At 35.0% G+C, this 19,159-nt stretch overlaps 1 protein-coding gene across 1 annotated transcript in view; it reads right to left on the reverse strand.

Annotated features, from left to right (window-relative positions):
- The window catches only part of htt (huntingtin), a 277,075-nt gene that overhangs the window by 62,556 nt on the left and 195,360 nt on the right, over positions 1-19,159 (reverse strand). Inside the window, exons 18-22 of the mRNA XM_089091088.1 lie at positions 17,815-17,975; positions 16,644-16,795; positions 10,982-11,106; positions 7,082-7,398; positions 5,646-5,847 (exon numbers count right to left, since the gene is read on the reverse strand). Coding sequence (XP_088947214.1) covers positions 5,646-5,847; positions 7,082-7,398; positions 10,982-11,106; positions 16,644-16,795; positions 17,815-17,975 — 957 coding nt within the window. The remainder of the gene's footprint in view (positions 1-5,645; positions 5,848-7,081; positions 7,399-10,981; positions 11,107-16,643; positions 16,796-17,814; positions 17,976-19,159) is intronic.

Below are 19,159 nucleotides of genomic sequence, written 5' to 3' on the forward strand. Positions count from 1 at the left end.
TATGAATTCTTCATTTTTAGCCGTTTTGCAGAGGTAATAAAGGAATATTTTGTATTTTTTCTAACTTTTGTGTGTTTTCGCAACAGAATGGCTCATATTTAAAACACTAACCAATAGCTACATGAAAATTTGTATGATATCAACATTATTATACTATTTGAATACTTAATATATGACTAGTATGTATTTTTTTATAAATTTTGTGTGTTTTAGCAACAGAATGGATCATATTTAAAACACTTACTCTTAGCTAGTTGAAAATGTGTATGAATTCTTCATTTTTAGCCGTATTGCAGAGCTAATATAGGAACAGTTGGTATTTTTTCTAACTTTTGTGTGTCTTCGCAATAGAATGGCTCATATTTAAAACACTTACCCTTAGCTAGTTGAAAATGTGTATGAAGTCTTCATTTTTAGCACTATTGCAGAGGTAATCAACGAACATTTTGCATTTTTTCTAACTTTTGTGTGTTTTCGCAATAGAATGGTTCATATTTAAAATACTTACCCTTTAGCGAGTTGAAAATTTGTAAGAATTCTTCATTTTTACCTGTATTACAGAGGTACTAAAGGAATATTTTGCATTTTTTCTAACTTTTGTATTTTTTGGCAAAATAATGGATCAAAGTTCACTAAAAATAACTACTATCTTTGTTAAGGGGTCTTACTTATTCTATATTTGAAGTATTGCAGAGTTAATAAAGTATTATTTTGTATTTTTTCTAACTTTTGTGTGTTTTCGGAACAGAATGGCTCATATTTAAAACACTTACCCTTAGCTAGTTGAAAATTTATATGAATTCTTCATTTTTAGCCGTTTTGCAGAGTTAATAAAGGAATATTTTGGTGTGTGTGTAAGTTTTTGTGCGTGTGTTTAAGTTTTTGCGTGCTTTTAAGTTTTTGTGTGCATGTAAGTTTTTGCGTGTGGGTGTAAGTTTTTGTGTGTGCGTGTAAGTTTTTGTGTGTCTAAGCTTTTGTGTGTGGGTGTAAGTTTTTTGTGTGTGTGTGTAAGTTTGTGTGTGTTTGTGTGTGTGTGTAAGTTTTTTTTGTGTGTGTGTGTGTGTAAGTTTGTGTATGTGTGTGTGTGTGTGTGTAATTTTGTGTGTGTTTAATTTTTTGAGTGTGTGTGTAATTTTTAGTGTGTGTGAGTGTAAGTTTTTTGTGTGTGTGTGTTTGTAAGTTTTTTTGCGTGTTTGTGTGTGTGTGTGTGTAAGTTTTTGTGTGTGTGTAAGTTTTGGCGTGTGTGTGTGAGTTTTCGTGTTTTTGTGTGTGTTTGTTTTGTGTGTGTGTGTGTGTAAGTTTTTGTGTGCATGTAAGTTTTTGTGTGCTTGTAAGTTTTACTGTGAATGTCTAAGTTTTTGTGTGTGTGTGTGTGTATTAGTTTTTGTTTGTGTAAGTTTTGGAGTGTGTGTGTAAGTTTTCGTTTGTGTTTGTTTATTTTTTGTGAGTGTGTGTGTGTGTGTGTAAGTTTTTGTGAGTGTGTGTGTGAGTTTTTTTTTGTTCATGTGTTAGTTTTTGTGTGTGTGTGTGTGTGTGTGTAAGTTTTTGTGTGTGTGTAAGTTTTGGCGTGTGTGTGTGATTTTTAGTGTGTGTGTGTGTAAGTTTTTGTGTGTGTGTGTAAGTTTTTGTGCGTGTGTGTGTGAGTTTTTTTTGTGTTCATGTGTAAGTTTTTTTTGTGTGTGTGTGTGTGTGTGTGTGTGTAAGTTTTTGTGTGTGTGTGTGTAAGTTTTGGTGTGTGTGTGTGAGTTTTCGTGTGTGTAAGTTTTGTGTGTGTGTGTGTGTGTAAGTTTTTGTGTGCATGTAAGTTTTTATGTGCATGTAAGTTTTCGTGTGCATGTGTAAGTTTGTGTGTGTGTTTGTGTGTGTGTGTAATTTTTTTTGTGTGTGTGTTTATTTTTTGGGGTGTGTGTGTGTCATTTTTTGTGTGTGTGTGTAATTTTTCTTGTGTGTGTGTGTGTTAGTTTTTGTGTGTGTGTGTAAGTTTTTGTGCGTGTGTGTAAGTTTTTGTGTGTGTGTAAGTTTTTGTGTGCATTTAAGTTTTTGTGTGCATGTAAGTTTTTGCGTGTGGGTCTAAGTTTTTGTGTGTGTGTGTGTGTATTTTTTTGTGTGTATATGCTTTTGTGTGGGGTTGTAAGTTTTTTGTGTGTGTGTGTTATTTTGTGTGTGTGTGTGTGTGTGTGTGTGTAATTTTTTGTGTGTGTTAGTTTTTTGTGTGTGTGTGTGTGTATAAGTTTGTGTGTGCATGTTAGTTTTCGTGTGCTTGTGTTAGTTTTTGTGTGTGTGTGTGTGTGTGTGTGTAAGTTTTTGAGTGTGTGTGTAAGATTTCGTGTGTGTGTGTGTGTAAGTTTTTTTGTGTGTGTGTGAGTTTTTGCGAGTGTGTGTAAGTTTTTGTGTGTGTGTAAGTTTTTGTGTGTGTGTGAGTTTTGGCGTGTGTGTGTGTGTGTTTTAGTGTGTGTGTGTGCGTGTAAGTTTGTGTGTGTGTGTGTGTAAGTTTTTGTGTGCATGTAAGTTTTTGTGTGCTTGTTAGTGTTCGTGTGCATGTGTTAGTTTGTGTGTGTGTGTGTGTGTGTAAGTTTTTGTGTGTGTGTGTGTGTAAGTTTTGGTGTGTGTGTGTACGTTTTCGTGTGTGTGTGTGTGTAAGTTTTCGTGTGTGTGTGTAAGTTTTTGTGTATGTGTGTAGGTGTTCTAGTGTGTGTAAGTTTATGTGTGCCTGTATGGGGACCGGGGGAGGACCTTTGGGGCCCAGCGAGGGCCTTTGGGGGTAAGTGGCCCGTGAGTATTGGGTGGTCTTTTGGGGGCCCAGTGGACCTTTGGGGACGGGGGGTGGACCGTGGGGGGCCGGGGGGACCGTGGGGGGCGGGTTGACCGTTGGGGAGCCGGGGGGGACCTGTGCGGACCAGGGGAGGGCCTTGGGGGGTCTGAGGAGGGCGTTTGGGGGATAACATTTCGAAATTTTTACTTTTTAGTTTACTTTTTGCGGCGCATCCCTGCGGCGCATCCCTGCGGCACATTCCTGCGGCGCAGTCCTGCGGCGCATCCCCATGCGGCGCATTCCCGGCCCGCGGCGATTCTCGGGCCCGGGGGACCTTTGAGGACCGGGGGGAGGGCCTCTGGGGTCCGGGGTGCCCTTGGGGGGGCCGGGGGCCCCTTTGCGGACCGGGGGGGCCTCGGGAGTCGGGGGTGCCCTTTGGGGGTCTGGGGGGCCCTTTGAGGACCAGGGGAGGGCCGTTGAGGGTCTGAGGAGGGCGTTTGGGGGGCTGGGGGCTCTTTGGGAGCTTGGGGGACATTTGGGGACCGGGGGCTTCCTTCGGGGTTGGGGTGGGGGGTCGGAACCCTTTGGGGTTGGGGTAGAGGACCTCACAACACTGTTCAAATGAAACTTGTGTATTATAACGACCACAGAGTTTCACCCTCAAATTCTCTTCTAAAACCTTTCCTAAAATCTTCTTTCAAAATGTCTCTAACTGTTTCGCCGAAATAGTTCCATAGCCTGTCTAAAACGGTTTCGCCCAAATAATCCCTAAACGTAATTTCAGCGTGTTCCTTTTGTTTTTGACATCTCTGCGCTAATGCATTTCAAATTAATAAGAAACCTGATTCCCGCGCTATAGCAATTCATCGCTAAGATGTTTCTTGGAGAAGTGTTTCCATGACCTTTGGTTATTAATATCCTTTGGAGTTCGAACAAAACAGTTGTTTCCGAGGCACTGACATTAATGACATGGATCTATTCCTGGAGAGTCTTTTCTATTCGAAAATTTTTAAAGTCTGACAGATGATGTCATTGGTTGATTGATCTGTCAAGAAAGGGGAATTAATTTGTTCTTTCTAAGGGGAATTATTGATTCACGATAGGTGAATTGAGGTCCACAGCACAGGTGTTCCAAGGTCGATGTTGTTGTTGTTGTAAGTGCACGCTCTCAGCGAATGTCAAGGTCGTTGTTGTTGTTGTTGACTTGGAAAAAGAGGTCATTGACCCCATTAACCACGTGTTCTCCCTAATGACTCTATGCCCTTATTTGGTGTGGGGTTCGGAGTCTATGCCCTTATTTGGTGTGGGGTTCGGAGTCTATGCCCTTATTTGGTGTGGGGTTCGGAGTAACACCCCCCCCATTCTACTTACTCCACTATTTATCTTGTGATGTAAGTGGGTTATAAATAAATATCATTATTATATTATTGTTGTTTTTTGGTTTTAATGTTCGATTTAATCTAATATTCAATTGGTTTTCATTATTTATTTTTTTTATGTATTTGAGGATGAAGAATATATTTGACTGCGCTTAGTACACTTACAAAAAGTATCTTAAATCACTACTTGGAGTTTGATCGACTTTGATCGATTTCATTTCTGAAAGGCTCACATTCAACTATCAATGAATTATCCATATAATTGCTTAAGAACAGCAGCAGTTGTTCAAGGATTCAATCAACGAAGTAATTCAAGGATTTCTTAATTAGACCATAAAAAACAGAGATTTATTCAAGAAAACCATTATTAAAAATTTCAAATTTCAGTTTTTCTTCTCCAATCCTTGAATTTAGCTTCAAATAAACTACTTTTGACGACCAAAGGTTTGAGATTCCTTGGGCCTTATATAAAAAAAAATTCTCTACAAATATTTTGAAAAATGTACTTTTGGCTAAGATAGTCATAGATTCGCCACATTGTTGGTCAACTTTTTCGTCGTGTTTTAAGCTACAACTAATCTCAATTACTATCTTTTATCATACATTAAAGCATAGGAAGCATAAGACATACTAAAAACCAGGGGCGGACCCAAAGAGAGGACGGATCAGACCCCCCCCCAAGATGTTTATGGCACCTTCATTCCGGTTTTTTCTTTTTTTAAAAATAAACTTGTCAATTTGGTCAATTATTGCCACCCTTATCACATTGCCCCTCCCCCCCCCCCAGATTTTGCTCTAGATCCACTTTGCTAACAAATACTTACCAACAAAAAGATTATAGCTGTAAGAATTATAAGTGCCTCGCCCCATTTAGGCTGATCGTGTCTTCTGACAAGCATTGATTGATAATAATGAAAATACCGATTTTTACAACAATAATTTGCCGATTCAAACAAAAAAGGAGAAAAGGGTAGCAATAGAAAAGAAAAAGAAATAAAATAAGACCATTTCAACAACAAAGAATAAAATAAAACAATAAATTCTTTATTCCCATTTATAAATCAGATGTAGAGGCAAAAACTCAAACAATATCTCAAACGACATTTTTAGACACTTTTTTCAACAGATGGCATCGCCACGATCGGGTCTATTTTGTTCTGAGATCTTAAAATGAAAGTGTTTCTCTCATGTAGCGGGTATAAAAGTAATAACTTGATGTATTTGCAGTAAAAAGACCGGAGTTTTAGTCAATCATTTTGTGTGAACCAGTCCCAAAGTGGTGATATATAGAGCAAGGGAGAAAAATCGCTGCATAAAACTTTGCAAAAATTTAGAGGGCGAAGCTTGCCATAACTTGAGTGAAAACTATAGGTAGTTTTCTCAATTACCAGTTGACGAAAACTTCTTATATCATGGCCGTACGTTATTCCCAGATAATTTATGGATTTTATAAGGATAATTTCCGTTCGTTCAACCGTCACATATGTAATATCACTGCTTTACTGCCTGCTTACCGAGTAAGTAAATTCGAAGAACTCTGTCTTTTGTGCATTGTCTCTTAGACCACAAAAATCGTCTGAAAAAAGCACGCAAAAAGTGTTGAATAATTTGTACCCAAACACATATTGCACTCTCAGCCGAAAACGAAGTATCATGAGACCAGTACCTGCGCTACACGGACCATCGATGAGCATGAGAAAAATTTTCAAAGTATAACTTTGAATTACTAAGAGATTTACTTTCTAATAAAATAAATAGCAAAGCAAGAGCAAAAAAGAAGAAGAGCTGTAAAGCTATATTCATATATTTATGCATTACTAGACTCATTCCAGCGTTACATCACCTGATCCCTATACACTGACAGCCATTTCTCCTCCATCCACCCTGTTAATAGTATAATGTATTAGAGGTAATTACTTGGTACAAAAAAAAAAAAACTGTCTTCCTAACTTAGTAACTGAGGTAAATGAGCACTAGGACTAGGTCTCGACCTTATTCATTCATCCAATAACCTAGGACAAAATAGTACAACCAACCCGATGGTCCGAAAATCTGTTCCAAAATAGAGCAAAATCAGTATTAATAAGTGTAAGTCATTGTCCCAAAACCAAACCATAGCACCTTAAATCTACAACATTTTAATATTCCCCAAGTAATCACCACATATCAGGGCTCATCAGATGAAAACTAATTGCCTATATAGGTTTCGACGCTTAAATTTCATTGCCCAGGCAAAATGAGCGCGCCATGCTATAGAACCATGTGGCATACCCCTATGTAGGGACACCTATATTCTGAATATATTTTTGTAAAAAAATACACTAAATGCACATTATCTTCCTCGTCGACATCATCAACGCCTCTGCCAATAACTTTAAATTTCCCTTAGCTAGTTTGATACTGAAGAAAGTAACAGCCTTTTACCTTTATTTTGTTTCTCACTTCTTTTGGACCAATCATTTCCCAGTTGCTTCATTTGTAAAGCTTGTCTTATAATTCTAAATTTGGATGCCTTGTCTTTTGCTTTGGACATTTTCATTATTTCATTATTTTTAATTACTCAATATTTGCGTTTCCAGCGTTTTATTGGGTAAACTGTGAATAAAAAAAAGGTTTTCTAAAAATAATTGGCAAAAAAATGGAATTAGTACCCCTCCCCCTTTCCAGAAATATAATTAATACAGACAGGTTATACGTCCTTTGACAATCTTGAAATAAGAACAAAAGAGAGGTGCAACCGCAACACCATATTCGGTACACTCTCACTATGGACCAAATCAGGGGGAGAATGTATAGTGAGGACCCCTCCCACCAAAAACAATGGTTGGATAATATCTCTTCCTCCCACACCTAAGTGTTGAAGCTGTTGGCCTGCGGTTACACTAGTGCTAAGGCATAATTTAAGCTTTACAATATTTTTTAACTGAAATGTTTAGAAAAGTTCACTCACGTGATAATATTCAACAATCGAGTCGTTTCTGGTTTGTCCTCTTCATGCCTATAACAGCCCCAAATGAGTTTAATGACAATCACCAATATATTAAAATTTACAGCGATACTTCCACTTTTATCTTGACTATTCTTTAACAGCGATAGTGAAGAGTCATAAAGTAAGTCACAGTTATCGACGAGACTTTCTAGAATGTCATAGGAAAGAATAGATGACGAATGCAATAACTTTTGGAAAACCAAACCAGAGACTTCTTTATATCTTGAACTGTTGTACTGTTTCCACTGTCCTAGTATACAAGTGAACATTTGAGCAGTCTGGAAAAACAAAGCGGCTACAGCCTACAGACTTCAATTAAAAGCAACATGAATGTTTTGTTTCCCCTAATACATTACATAAAAATTACTAAAAGTTTGCATGAATTACTAAAAAGTTTGCATAAAAATTACTGTTATTCTTTTCTGCAGCAACACCGATGAATCATAATCTTCTCCTTTTTTCTAAGCAAGCGAATAGTTCAGAATAATTCCAAAGTGAACAGTCTGTTTCAAAATATTTAGCCGAACCCAAGAAACATGCGTGGTAGAGGTGGTGGAATTGTTGATACTTTTAGAATAGGCGAAGTTTTGTATTATAAGAGAACAGCAGCACAATTTATAGCTAATGGTGACAATAATTTAAGAACTATTAATTCAATGCTAACTAATATATATTAATTAATTAATTTATACGAAACAAAAATGGATAAAATTTTAAAAAGTAAGCGTGGAAAATGTCAGCTAGACTTTTTTTCTATCTATTGACAAAAAAAAAAAAAAAAAAAAAAAAAAAAAAAAAAAAACCAACAACCCCAGGTTTGAAAAAATAATTAATTTAAATATAAATTCATTTATTTTAATATAAATGAATAATTTATATTAGATTAATTGATTAGTTAAATTTACAGCTAATTAATTAATTGGAGAACAGTCAGGCAATAATTAGACTAGATATCAATATGTGAGTCTAGAGTGCCCCTAGAATATTTTCTGCTGTCAATTTAAATTTAAGCATCTATATGTATATGGAGGAAGGAGGTAATACTGCTAATTTTGAGGAGTTGAATAGCTGAAACGTTACATTAGAAAAGGGCAGCACAATAACTCACAGCTTATAATGACAAAATAGTAAAAATGATAAAACTATCCACAGAAGGTTTTGGTCTTAACGAGTGGGGTTTATACCACGGGAGTTTTGGCATTAACAAATAGGTTTTTAACACGGCAGTTTTGGCCTTAACAGGCCCTTTTTGACACTTTAGAGAGGTCTCCAAAATCAAGTTTTTATCTATTTTTTCTTATTTAATATATTTTTTTCCAAATAAGCCTCAACAACAACAGTGATGCCAAATCAATTGAAAAGCTTTTGTTTACCTTTTGGGACCCTGTATTTGCAGTATTTTTCTTAATGTATTTATGGGGAACCTTAGTCCATAAAGTGATTTTTCTGGAGTCAATCGGCATTCGTCATCTTTATCAGCTTGGAATTCATTCAAAGTCAAGAATAAGCTCGATTTCAGACTCTTTTGTAAACTATCTTTTTAGTGCAAAGTCATCGTATCTTTCTAGCATAACTTGGCGTACTATACATCTTTTTAGCGTAACGTCAACAAAATTTCCTTGAGCCATTTGCTGCAGCTTGTGTGATGCAAAATCAATTGAAAAGTTCTCGTTTGCTTTTTGAGACCTTGAATACGTATTATTTCTTCAACGTAATTATACGATACCTTAATTTCCATAGTTGATACAGGTGACTTTTCTGAGGCAATAGGTTTCTGTCATTTTTATTAGATTTGAGTTCGTTATTTGAGTGTTATGACTGAGCTCAACTCGAGGGGTGGATCTAAAGCAAAATCTTGGGGGGGGGCAACGTGACAAGGGCACCAATGATCAAAATCTTGGGAGGGGAGGGGGGAGGGCAATGTGACAATGGTGCTAAAAATTGAGCAAATTGACGAATTTATTCTAAAAAAAGAGTGAAAAAAGAAAAAAAACAGGGAAAGAGGGCACCAGAAGGCCCCCCGGTCCCCCTGGATCCGCCAGTGCTCTTACCTTTTTTGAAATCAATTTTTTAGTGCACTATTCCATAGTAATGTTAACAAATTCAACTTAAAGCACGTGCTATTTAGGGAACCTCTCAGTTAATATATCGTCTCTAAATAGCGACAAAAACCACACTGCCTTTCCATCATAAACATCAACAACAAGAAGAACAATAGGGAAGTGTTTTCTCAAGATAGTTGAATTCTATATTCGAATGAATATTTCGACCCTATGTCCAAGGGCCGTCCTCAGAAAAACTTAAATATATAAAAGAAAAGAGACTTAAAATAACATACAACCGTTAAAACTAAAATGAAAATTTTAAAACAGTTCCAGCACCCGTACTTCAGCGAAGTTTAACCGGGACTGATAAATAAAGTGAGGTTAAACAAGGCAATTCATTGAAGTAAAAGTAAAATTATTAAAAATACGCTTTCGCAGATAATCTTGCTTTTTTGGCAGCTAACCTCAAAGGTCTTTTTGTAACTGATTCTGTGTTAGTGTCAACTTTTTTTTTTAAAGATATTTTGTAAAATCATTTTTAATTAAATTTATGCATAGAGCATTTAGTGAGTATTCCCCCAAATCCCTATTTAAGGAATTATTATTATTTATCTTAAGTCTGATTTCAATTGCTTCTCAAACAACTTGTTTTATGCCTAGGTCATTGCTAATAAGGGTGGATTCTTCAAAATGTATTTTGTGGCAGGGGTTTTCAAAAACATGGCTGCTTAAAGCAGAATCAAAAGAAGCATTATCACTATTAGAATATAAAGCTTTGGCAATATCATATTTATGCTGTTGTAGGGGTTTATCTAAATTCCCTACATAGTATTTGCCACAGTTACATGATATTTGATAAACCCCTCTTTGGCGAGTAACTGGGGTTGTATCTTTACCAGTTTGGGATATTCATGATTTTGGATTTATTAGTAGATACTGCATATAGATTATTTTGTGTGCAAACTTTCTTAAGAATCGTAGTGATTTTTGGGATGTATGGGAGGTAATTTATATTTGAAGGCTTATCGGGATTCTCACATGGTAAAATACCATTGATTTTAAGGGAGTGTCTTTTCAGTCTACGGCTAATTGTATTATTAATAAATAAAATGGAATAACCGTTTCCAAAAAGTATGTCCCTGAAAAAGTTTAGTTCTGCTATGATGTGGGAACCAGAGCAAATGTTTAGTGCAAGATTGACGAGAGACGTTACGACAGCTCTTCTAACTTGTGGGGGGTGATTTGATTTAACATGAACATATCTATTGTTTTTAGTTGCTTTTCCGTAAATAGTAAAATCGAGTTTATAAATGCTACAAATAATTAACACAACTAGGAATGGTATTTTATTTGCAATTTCAATTTCTAAGGTAAACTGTAAATTTCTATCATATTTATTATGATGATCTAAAAAAGAACCCTCAAAGAAAAGCAACTCTCAAAATTGATAGAATATTCACAGTCGCCGAAATTGTCTCCATGAATGAGACACACGAGTACCAACATGGTGCCACAAAAAAAGAACTTAAGCTCAATAAACAGTAACCGGCGGAACTATAAAATTCGCAATACTTTTTGAAGAGATCTCGTATACTTACATTGACTGAAAACTCAATAGAAACCGTATAAGGAGGGGAATAAGAACAATTTCATTTTGAAGAACGAAGAGTACTTAACACAAATAAATGTCTTGATTACTATTTTGGTGGATCCTAATTGTTTTAAAAATGAATCTGCAAGAAAGGACAACACTAGGATGAAAAGAAACAAAGAAGAGAAAAAAAGTGTCAGGGGAATCAGATTAAAAGAGACATACATTTTCATCAAGTTCTAGATTTTTCAGCACTTCAATTATGACATTACGACAGCTTTCTACTTCAGCATTGATCCGTGATCCAGTTTCAAACACTTCTTTGACAACAAGGACCCCAACTTCAAGTGCTAATAATAGAATCTTTATTAAGTACTTAATAGAGAATCAAAAGTAATTAGTAATTAAATTTCAGAAGCAAACAACCTTTCCAACACAAACCTGCTTAACATAGGCTAATAATCTATCAATGCCCCCCTTAATATCCTATATTCCAATGTACCCTTACTCTCAGTGAGCACATGGCTGATCAACGAATTAACCAGAGTCTGTCGATTAACAAGCACAAATAATGCTATATTCTTTTGTGAGGGGCAGAGAAATTTGCTTTACCCGTTCTCGAAAACACAAAATTCTAACTCCCTCCCCCCCCCTCCCCCACAAAAGATATTCCTGAAAGTTTCAACACTATCCTCTAGCAATGAGACAAAACAGGGAATACTTAGCAAACGACGTATAAAATATGTCACCTTTTAAAGAAACATACGGAAGACGCACCAGGTCCCATTCTTGTCTCTTTGGAGCCATTTCAAGAACCAGTTGTACAGTATCACGTGATTCTTTATAAGATTACTGACTGGCTGGTAGTTACAGATCAAGTATATAAATTAAGATATGAGCGCCATGGACCTAGCTACAAATTATGCGCATATTCCATAAGATATCTAAAGTACTTGAGAAGTAAAGTTAGTCATACAGAAAGACTGAATTTTCAATCGCTTAGCCAGCCATCCAATTAACTATTACTAAATATTAGACAGAAAAATCAGATAGTCAAACATTATTTTAAAGCAGGGTTAAAAGAACATAGGGGAGGTGAAAGGACATTTATCTGATACTAATATGGGTATCCCCATGACGCCCAACACCAACCATATATAGTAAGATACGAGCGGTATAGAGCTAGTTATAGCACAATAGCAATCATAGCACTATAAGACGTGGCAAACACTCTCTAATCCATTGGTTTTGTTACGCTGGTTGGTAAGAGATAATTTGTCTGCATTTTGTCTGCCATTTAAATTTTACAATAGATTTTATTCTATTCCATTCTATTTCCGTTTGTTCCATTCTATTAGCCAAACACAAGGGAAAACTTCACAAGGGAAACATTTCACATCCTGTAAAAAACAACAACACAATAATCAAATATGAATGATGGAGTATTCGAAAAGAGAATGGAATGATCAGAAATGCAAGTTTTTTTCCTTTTCTGTTTTTAAGTTATCTTCGGAAAAAAAAATCGTTTAGACATAAAATCAAAACGGGAAAATGGTCAGCTAGTCCCTGATTCTATTTAAAAATAATAAGATGAATATTAATGGGTTTCAAAAGGCTATGCAACTATTTTTACATGCTAAGAGACTATTCTACTAGTGTATTTCAACTTACCACTAGATTATTTTTATGGAAGGAGTTTCATACTTTTATTGACCCTTGCATCTACAACTGTAGATATAATTCTAATTCTCGGCTGACATAGACTTAGCAAGGATTTACGATCTCCACGCAATCCTTTTTTTAAATTTTCTTATTATTTTTTTTTTGCAGTCATACAGCTTACTGTTTCACCGTATGGCAAGTTTATTTGATTTGCAGGTTTTTTTTTTTTTTTTTTTTTTTTTTTTTTTTTTTTTTTTTAAGGTGGAAGAATTCCTTGAAAAGTGGTTAAAAAAAAACAAATTTCCTAATTTCTAATCAAGTTTAGATCGTTCTCCCAGAAAATTCTATGTAACATCATGATTCTGGTTTGTTGAATGGATAGATCCGAAACTAATGGCTTCAATGATATAAGTATCCTGCTTTTTTGCTAGAAGTTATAGCTGTGGACCATGGGCCCCGGCAGGGGAGGGGGCATGCCCCCTGGCAATTTAGGACTATAAAGTAATTATTAGGAAACCAAAAGAAAAAAAGCAGAATATGTAAAAACAATAGAAAAAATGTGTTTTTCCCCATTGTTGACTGCCTGCCAATAGATTTTGACCCAATAATGAAAGTTTAAGAGCCTAACTATTGATAACATTCGACCAAAGAATCAGTTTTTTTATGCTGATCCTAAATATGTATTTGTTTATTAGTAATTAGTGCTGTTATTAGTACCCAAGAATGTTCATATAATTAAAGAAAACACAAGGAAAACAACTTAATAAAGGGCAACTTCGGTAAAAATATACCGTCAACTTTCGCTTGCATTGCCAGAGTACCCATGAGCTGATATATGAAGCCATTATAATCACAAATGTTTCCCCTGGAACGAAATGCTGTGAATTTTTGTATTTTCCCCCTGAACAGATAGTTTATTTGTGTTTTATTGTCATTTATTCTCTTTTTGAGGAGTAATTGTATTTATCTAGTTGTCACTTTGAAAAAGATTTAATTTTTTACAGTTATGAAGTGTAAAAGTGTCAAATATATTGGTTTTTTGTATTAAAAATTAAATTAAAAATATTGAGTTAAAAATTGTTATTTTATTTATATAATTTTAGTTTTAATGTTTTACTTTGAACAAGCTACTTTGATAATGCGTTAATTTTTATAAGAAATTGAGTCTAAAGGCATTAAATATTTTGGTGTTTGATAACCAAGCCCAAAACGGTTGATATTATTAAAAAAAATATCTATCCAACGATCCGCTCTTCCTCAACAGAACTGAATATTGGAATTTTATAGGCTATTTTAGTTTTTGTAGGCAGGATATTTTTTTTTGCAATTCTTTTAATTAATTGTTTTTTCTATTTTCATGTACTTTTACTTTAATTGACATACTTATTTCATTGTCTTTAGAGAAATCTTTATCTCTAAGCTTCATTAAATAAAAAAAAGTTTTTTTCAACTGAAAGTAAGCAACAACATTAAAACGCAAAACGAACAAAACTTATTACGTATATGTGGGGGGTGGCCCCCCCCCCCTCTTCAATACCTCGCTCTTCACGGTACAGTTTTTTAGCACTTCAAAAAAAAGTTATTCATTGTTCTAATTAAACAACCCTTGTGTTTCAGTAGTTGTTTTTAAAGAATTGAGACAAAATTTGAACTTTGGCGTAAAGAGCGAGGTGTTGAGGAGGGGACAACCCCCCCCCTCATATACGTAATAGTTTCTATTAGTTACAAGTTTTAATGCCGCTCCTTACTTTCAGTTGAAAAAACTTGTTTTTTTTCAATTTAATATCTGATTGTTTTTTTAATAACGCCAGGATACCTGGCTCCACCTCCACGGAAAAATCACCTTCCCCATAGAAACATTCCTTGGGCAATTCAATCCTGGCGAAAATTTAACCCGGACAATTGCCCTTAACATCTCCACTCCCAAAATTGAATCGGTAAAGAAAAAGCAAGACATAAACAACTTTCGTATAGGAATTCTGGCAAATTCACCCTTGAAAAGTTTAGTGTAAGGGAAAGTGTAAAATTTCCCTTGAAAAGTTCACCCCCTGAAAACTTCCCTCTCCATGTAAAATTTTCCCAGTGCAAAATCCTCCCAGCAGATAATTCTTCCTTTCCTCCCCACCCGGAAAATGTATGAATATTCCCAACAACAACTAAAACTATATGTTAATTTCATAACTTAAAATACTTTCCCCAATGGCTGTAGGGGGTCATTTTATCCCTAAAGACGCAGTTGTCGGGCCCTTAAAGTATGCTGAATAAAAAAGCTTGCTCAAATTTTGATCGAACGATTTTGGGAAAAAGGTGGCGTGGGAGGGGTCCTAGTTGCCCTGCTATTAATTTGGTCACTTAAAAAGGGCACTATAGCCTTTCATTTCCATTAGAATGAACCCTCTCTCGATGGTCAAGGCCCACTGGGTCGATACGATCACCCCTAGGAAAAAAAAAACAAACAAAAAACAAATAAAAATGTAGGCTATCCGTGATCTTTCTTCTGGCAAAAATTACAAAATTCCACATTTTTGCAGATATGAGCTTGAAACCTCTACATTAGGGTTCTTTGATACTCTGAATCTGATGGTGTAATATTCATTAAAATTCTATGACTTTCTATGACTTCGAGGGGGTCAAATTTTCAGGCAAATTTTCTCAGGCTCGTAGCTTTTTATGGGTAAAACTAAACTTAATGAAACTTATATATTTGGAATCAGCATAATAAGCCAATTCTTTTGATATATCAATTGGTATCAAAATTCAATTTTTTAGAGTTTCAGTTACTATTGAGCCGGCTCGCTTCGTACTTATAGGACATTGACACGAACTGTTTGATTGCCCATCAAAATTGAAATAGAGATCATTGAAATATGAAATATTTTGTTTTCTTTTCGCTATTGTATTTTTTTTTAATGTCTGCATATATAAGGCATTTAAGTTCGGGGGGGGGGGGGGGAGAATTGTACTGTTGTGAAATAGATACGTTTTATATTACTGTTATAAATCAAAACGTGGTATCTGTACAGGCAGGATGATTTTTTGAGTATCTCCACTCCTTCTGTAAACTATTCTAAGATGTAGGAAATTGCATAAAGACAAGTCTACATCTGTTATAATCTACGGAAGTGATCTTTCTGTAATTTTGGTTTGGGTTTGATTTTCTTTTAAGATTAAATGCATAATAATTGAATATATTATTGATTAAACAAATTGATCCCTTTGCCAGGAATCCTTCCGGTTTAAAATTTATTGTATTTTGTTTCATTTTGCAAGCAATTTAATTGCTCTTTTTATTTTAATGTTTTTTCCTAAAAGTATTTAAAAATAAACTTATTCCAACGTAAAAAAAATCCCGAAATATATTCCTTGTCACTCAACCACCACTAACATTTTGGCATTCGCCCCACCCCCTGGAAAATTTTCTGCCGGTGCCCTTGCTGAGGACTTGTTGCGAAACTGCTTATTTAGCAAACTTTAAATAAATTTGCTCTAATTTTCATAAGCTCTCTCTAAAAGGGTTGATTGTACTTTTGTAGATTGACAAATACGTCACAAATACGTACGAAACGTGCAACAATAAGAAAATACTCCTATTTTAAAGCAAATTTACATATTTCTCTAGGAAAGGTCTAAGTAAAATTCTGGCTCTTGGAATGGATGGATCTAAAACTAATGACCCCAATTACACATTACGGATCTTATAGCCTTGTCACAGAATCCCTTGCTTCACAGGGTCCATATACCAGCATAAACTGATTTTTTTTCCACCAGCATAAAGAGTATAAACTCAGAAATAAACAGAGCCGGATTTGAGATGAGCACAGCTAAAGTTACAATGAATTTATTCAACAAAACAGAAGAAATCCTTGAGATCAGAGAAACGATCGTTCAATTTATTTTTAAAGAATATAGACACTACGGGATAATTTTCAGCCGGACACAACAGGGTTCCAAACACTAGAGCCTGTGCTGCAACACCATTTATTTGGAAAGTCGTAGGATCCCTACACTGTTCTAATCAAAACACGGGTAGTTGCTATTACTAAGAGTGTTTCCAGATTTATTAATTTTTTTTCCTTATCAGATTTAAACTATAAACTTTTAAAATTTTTATTAATTTCTAAAAACGTATTTAATTACATTACATTTAATTTGCAAATAATTTTAAAGTGTGTCTCAGTTTTTGCTACTGCATTCAGATTAATAGCTTAGATTATTCAATGCTTACCTTTATGTGTATTCTTATGTTTTTCAATTAATGTCCTCCATAATTGAACAACACGGGTGATTGATAGAATCGGTCTTGGGGAAAAATCCGCCTTGGCTTTGCACACAGAAAACAAAAAAGCAAACAGAGCAGGCAAAAGGACGTCAGAGGACCTGTAAGATTTTCCGTACATTAAACAATGAAACCTGACTAAAACTCTAATACTGAAGAACGTAGAAGCGAACAAATATTTCTTTTCTACTTACTTTTTATAATTAATAAAATTAAAAAAGAAAAAAGATGGCCAGTAGTGAATGTATTTTCTTCCAACAGTCACGTCAATTAAAACGAACGGTATGAAGTTAATCTTTAAATATATAAATAAAATTAATAGTGTATTAAATATATTAACACTTTTTTGGCATCACATGGCATCACAACTGGGAATTCAATTCAATAATAGGCTAAAGAATAATACTATTTACACTGTTCTATTTCCGGGGAAACTGGTACTCCAAGTTTCATGTATTCTTTTAATGTTTATACAAACTTATATTCGCGAGATATGAGTTTTTCGTTAGGGAGAGGGGCTTCATCCTAATGTCAAAAGTGTATGTCTGTCTAGGATTGGATTAAACTCTTAAGATAGAATACATCAAAGACACAGTACATGTCATACAATTAATGAAGTGGCACATAATCAAGTAACTGAAGCCATAACAAGTTTTTCATTTAACTGAAGCAAAAAAAAAAAAAAAGAAATCGACTACATCAAGGAACTTCTAGCAGCACATACGCGTCCTAAATGGATAAATTACGGAAAAAGAACGTACGAATACCATAATCTATAGATGCAAACAGGAACTACCTTTAGAGGAGGGATTGGATATCAAAGGGTCTTTCCTAAGTGGGTTGGGGGACAAAACATGATAAAATTGTATTTTTAGGCCACCATTAATAACTTTTCTCGAAGACAGGGGGACCGGCCTTTCAAATCAACATCGAGGGAATACCCCTCCCCCCCAATTTGTGCAAGTAGGTGAATTTGACAGCTTTTTAGAAAATTGAATCTAGCTAACCCCGTTCCCAATGTACGTTAATCTAAATTTGGGTATGCCCAGGGTAGATCGGCCTACTCCAACTCACCTCTAGTTTATAAAAATGAAAAATATATATTAATGAGAAATCTCACGGAATGGTCCATATTTCCAAGAATTCCAGCTGCTGAATGACGTGTTTCAGAAAAACCTGATCCGGGCCAAGAAGAGAAGAACTAACCCCGATATTGACTAAATACTGCACTAGATAAAGGATCTCGACTTGTACCAATGTGTTACTTGTCGTTGTATACAGCTAGAAAATGTAAATGGCTCTTAATAAGAGAATATTTTAATCAATTACTGTGAAAAGACAGAAGGTTCAACTCAAAGTTAACAGAAAAAATTGCAAAATATTATTTTATATATCTATAAAATAGTTATTTTTTTTTATCACATTTCTCAAATCATCGTTCCTCAACGTAGGGGTTATGACCTCAAAGACAAGGAGTTGCAGTCAATAAGACGAAATTGACGTTTAGGCACGGAGAGATATTTGATTTGTTAACTAATAGATTTAAATCAAATTTGCACACGAGTACCCACAAATATTAATATACAATGTACATATGATCGTACAAACAAATGCCTAAATAAATTAAAATGAAAAACTAAAAATCAATGTAGATGTATCAACACTAAGGACATTACTAGGCTTTGCTAATAAGAGAATGAGCTGTGAATCATTTAAAAAAGGACTTCATTTTTTTTGGTTAGTAGGAGGTCAGGAATCTTTGATCGATTCTGGGTGTCACATATATAACATTGAGAAATGATGTCTTAAATAAAGAGGAATTATTTTGTTCAATCAAACAACGCAGTTGTTAAGTATTTGCACTTTTCAGCCAATCTCCAATCTTAAGTTCTGAGAACATTCACGTAACGTTACACAATAGGTAGTTGAAGCCCAAAGCAGAGTGAAAATTTCTCCTTATTTATTCAGAAACTGCCTTCATTATTTTTGAAATCGTGACAAATTTTATGTGTAGTTTCGGTAAATCTACTTTATTTTTTACCCAGCCCAGAACTCCTTATTTATAAATAGAAAAATGGATAAGGCGGCTTCAAATTTTATATAGGGGAAGGGAGAAAACCTTTTTTCCAGCCCTCACGAAAGAGTATTTGCCACGATACTTTTACAGATACCTTCTTTATGTTTGTCGTCCAGAAGGTAGTGTGTAGAAGAAAGTAGTATGACTATGATCCACTATTAAACAAAAACAGGGACTACCCTTAATGCATGTATATCTGCCTTAGTTCTGCCATAGGGTGGCAGACTATTATGAAGAAGTGAAAATAATCATTTTTTATAGAGCTCTGAAAAAGCTATCTCAGCTTTGCCTCTCACAGAGACTATCTGTCTTGGCTTTACTTTAATTAGGCTTTTAAGTCTTTGATCACTTTGATTAAATTTTTCACTTGAACTGAAACGGACTCGCT

The sequence above is a fragment of the Artemia sp. Qi Xiang Cuo genome, chromosome 6, assembly GCF_049724085.1.
Source record: "Artemia sp. Qi Xiang Cuo chromosome 6, ASM4972408v1, whole genome shotgun sequence".
NCBI classification, from domain to species: Eukaryota; Metazoa; Arthropoda; class Branchiopoda; order Anostraca; family Artemiidae; genus Artemia; species Artemia sp. Qi Xiang Cuo.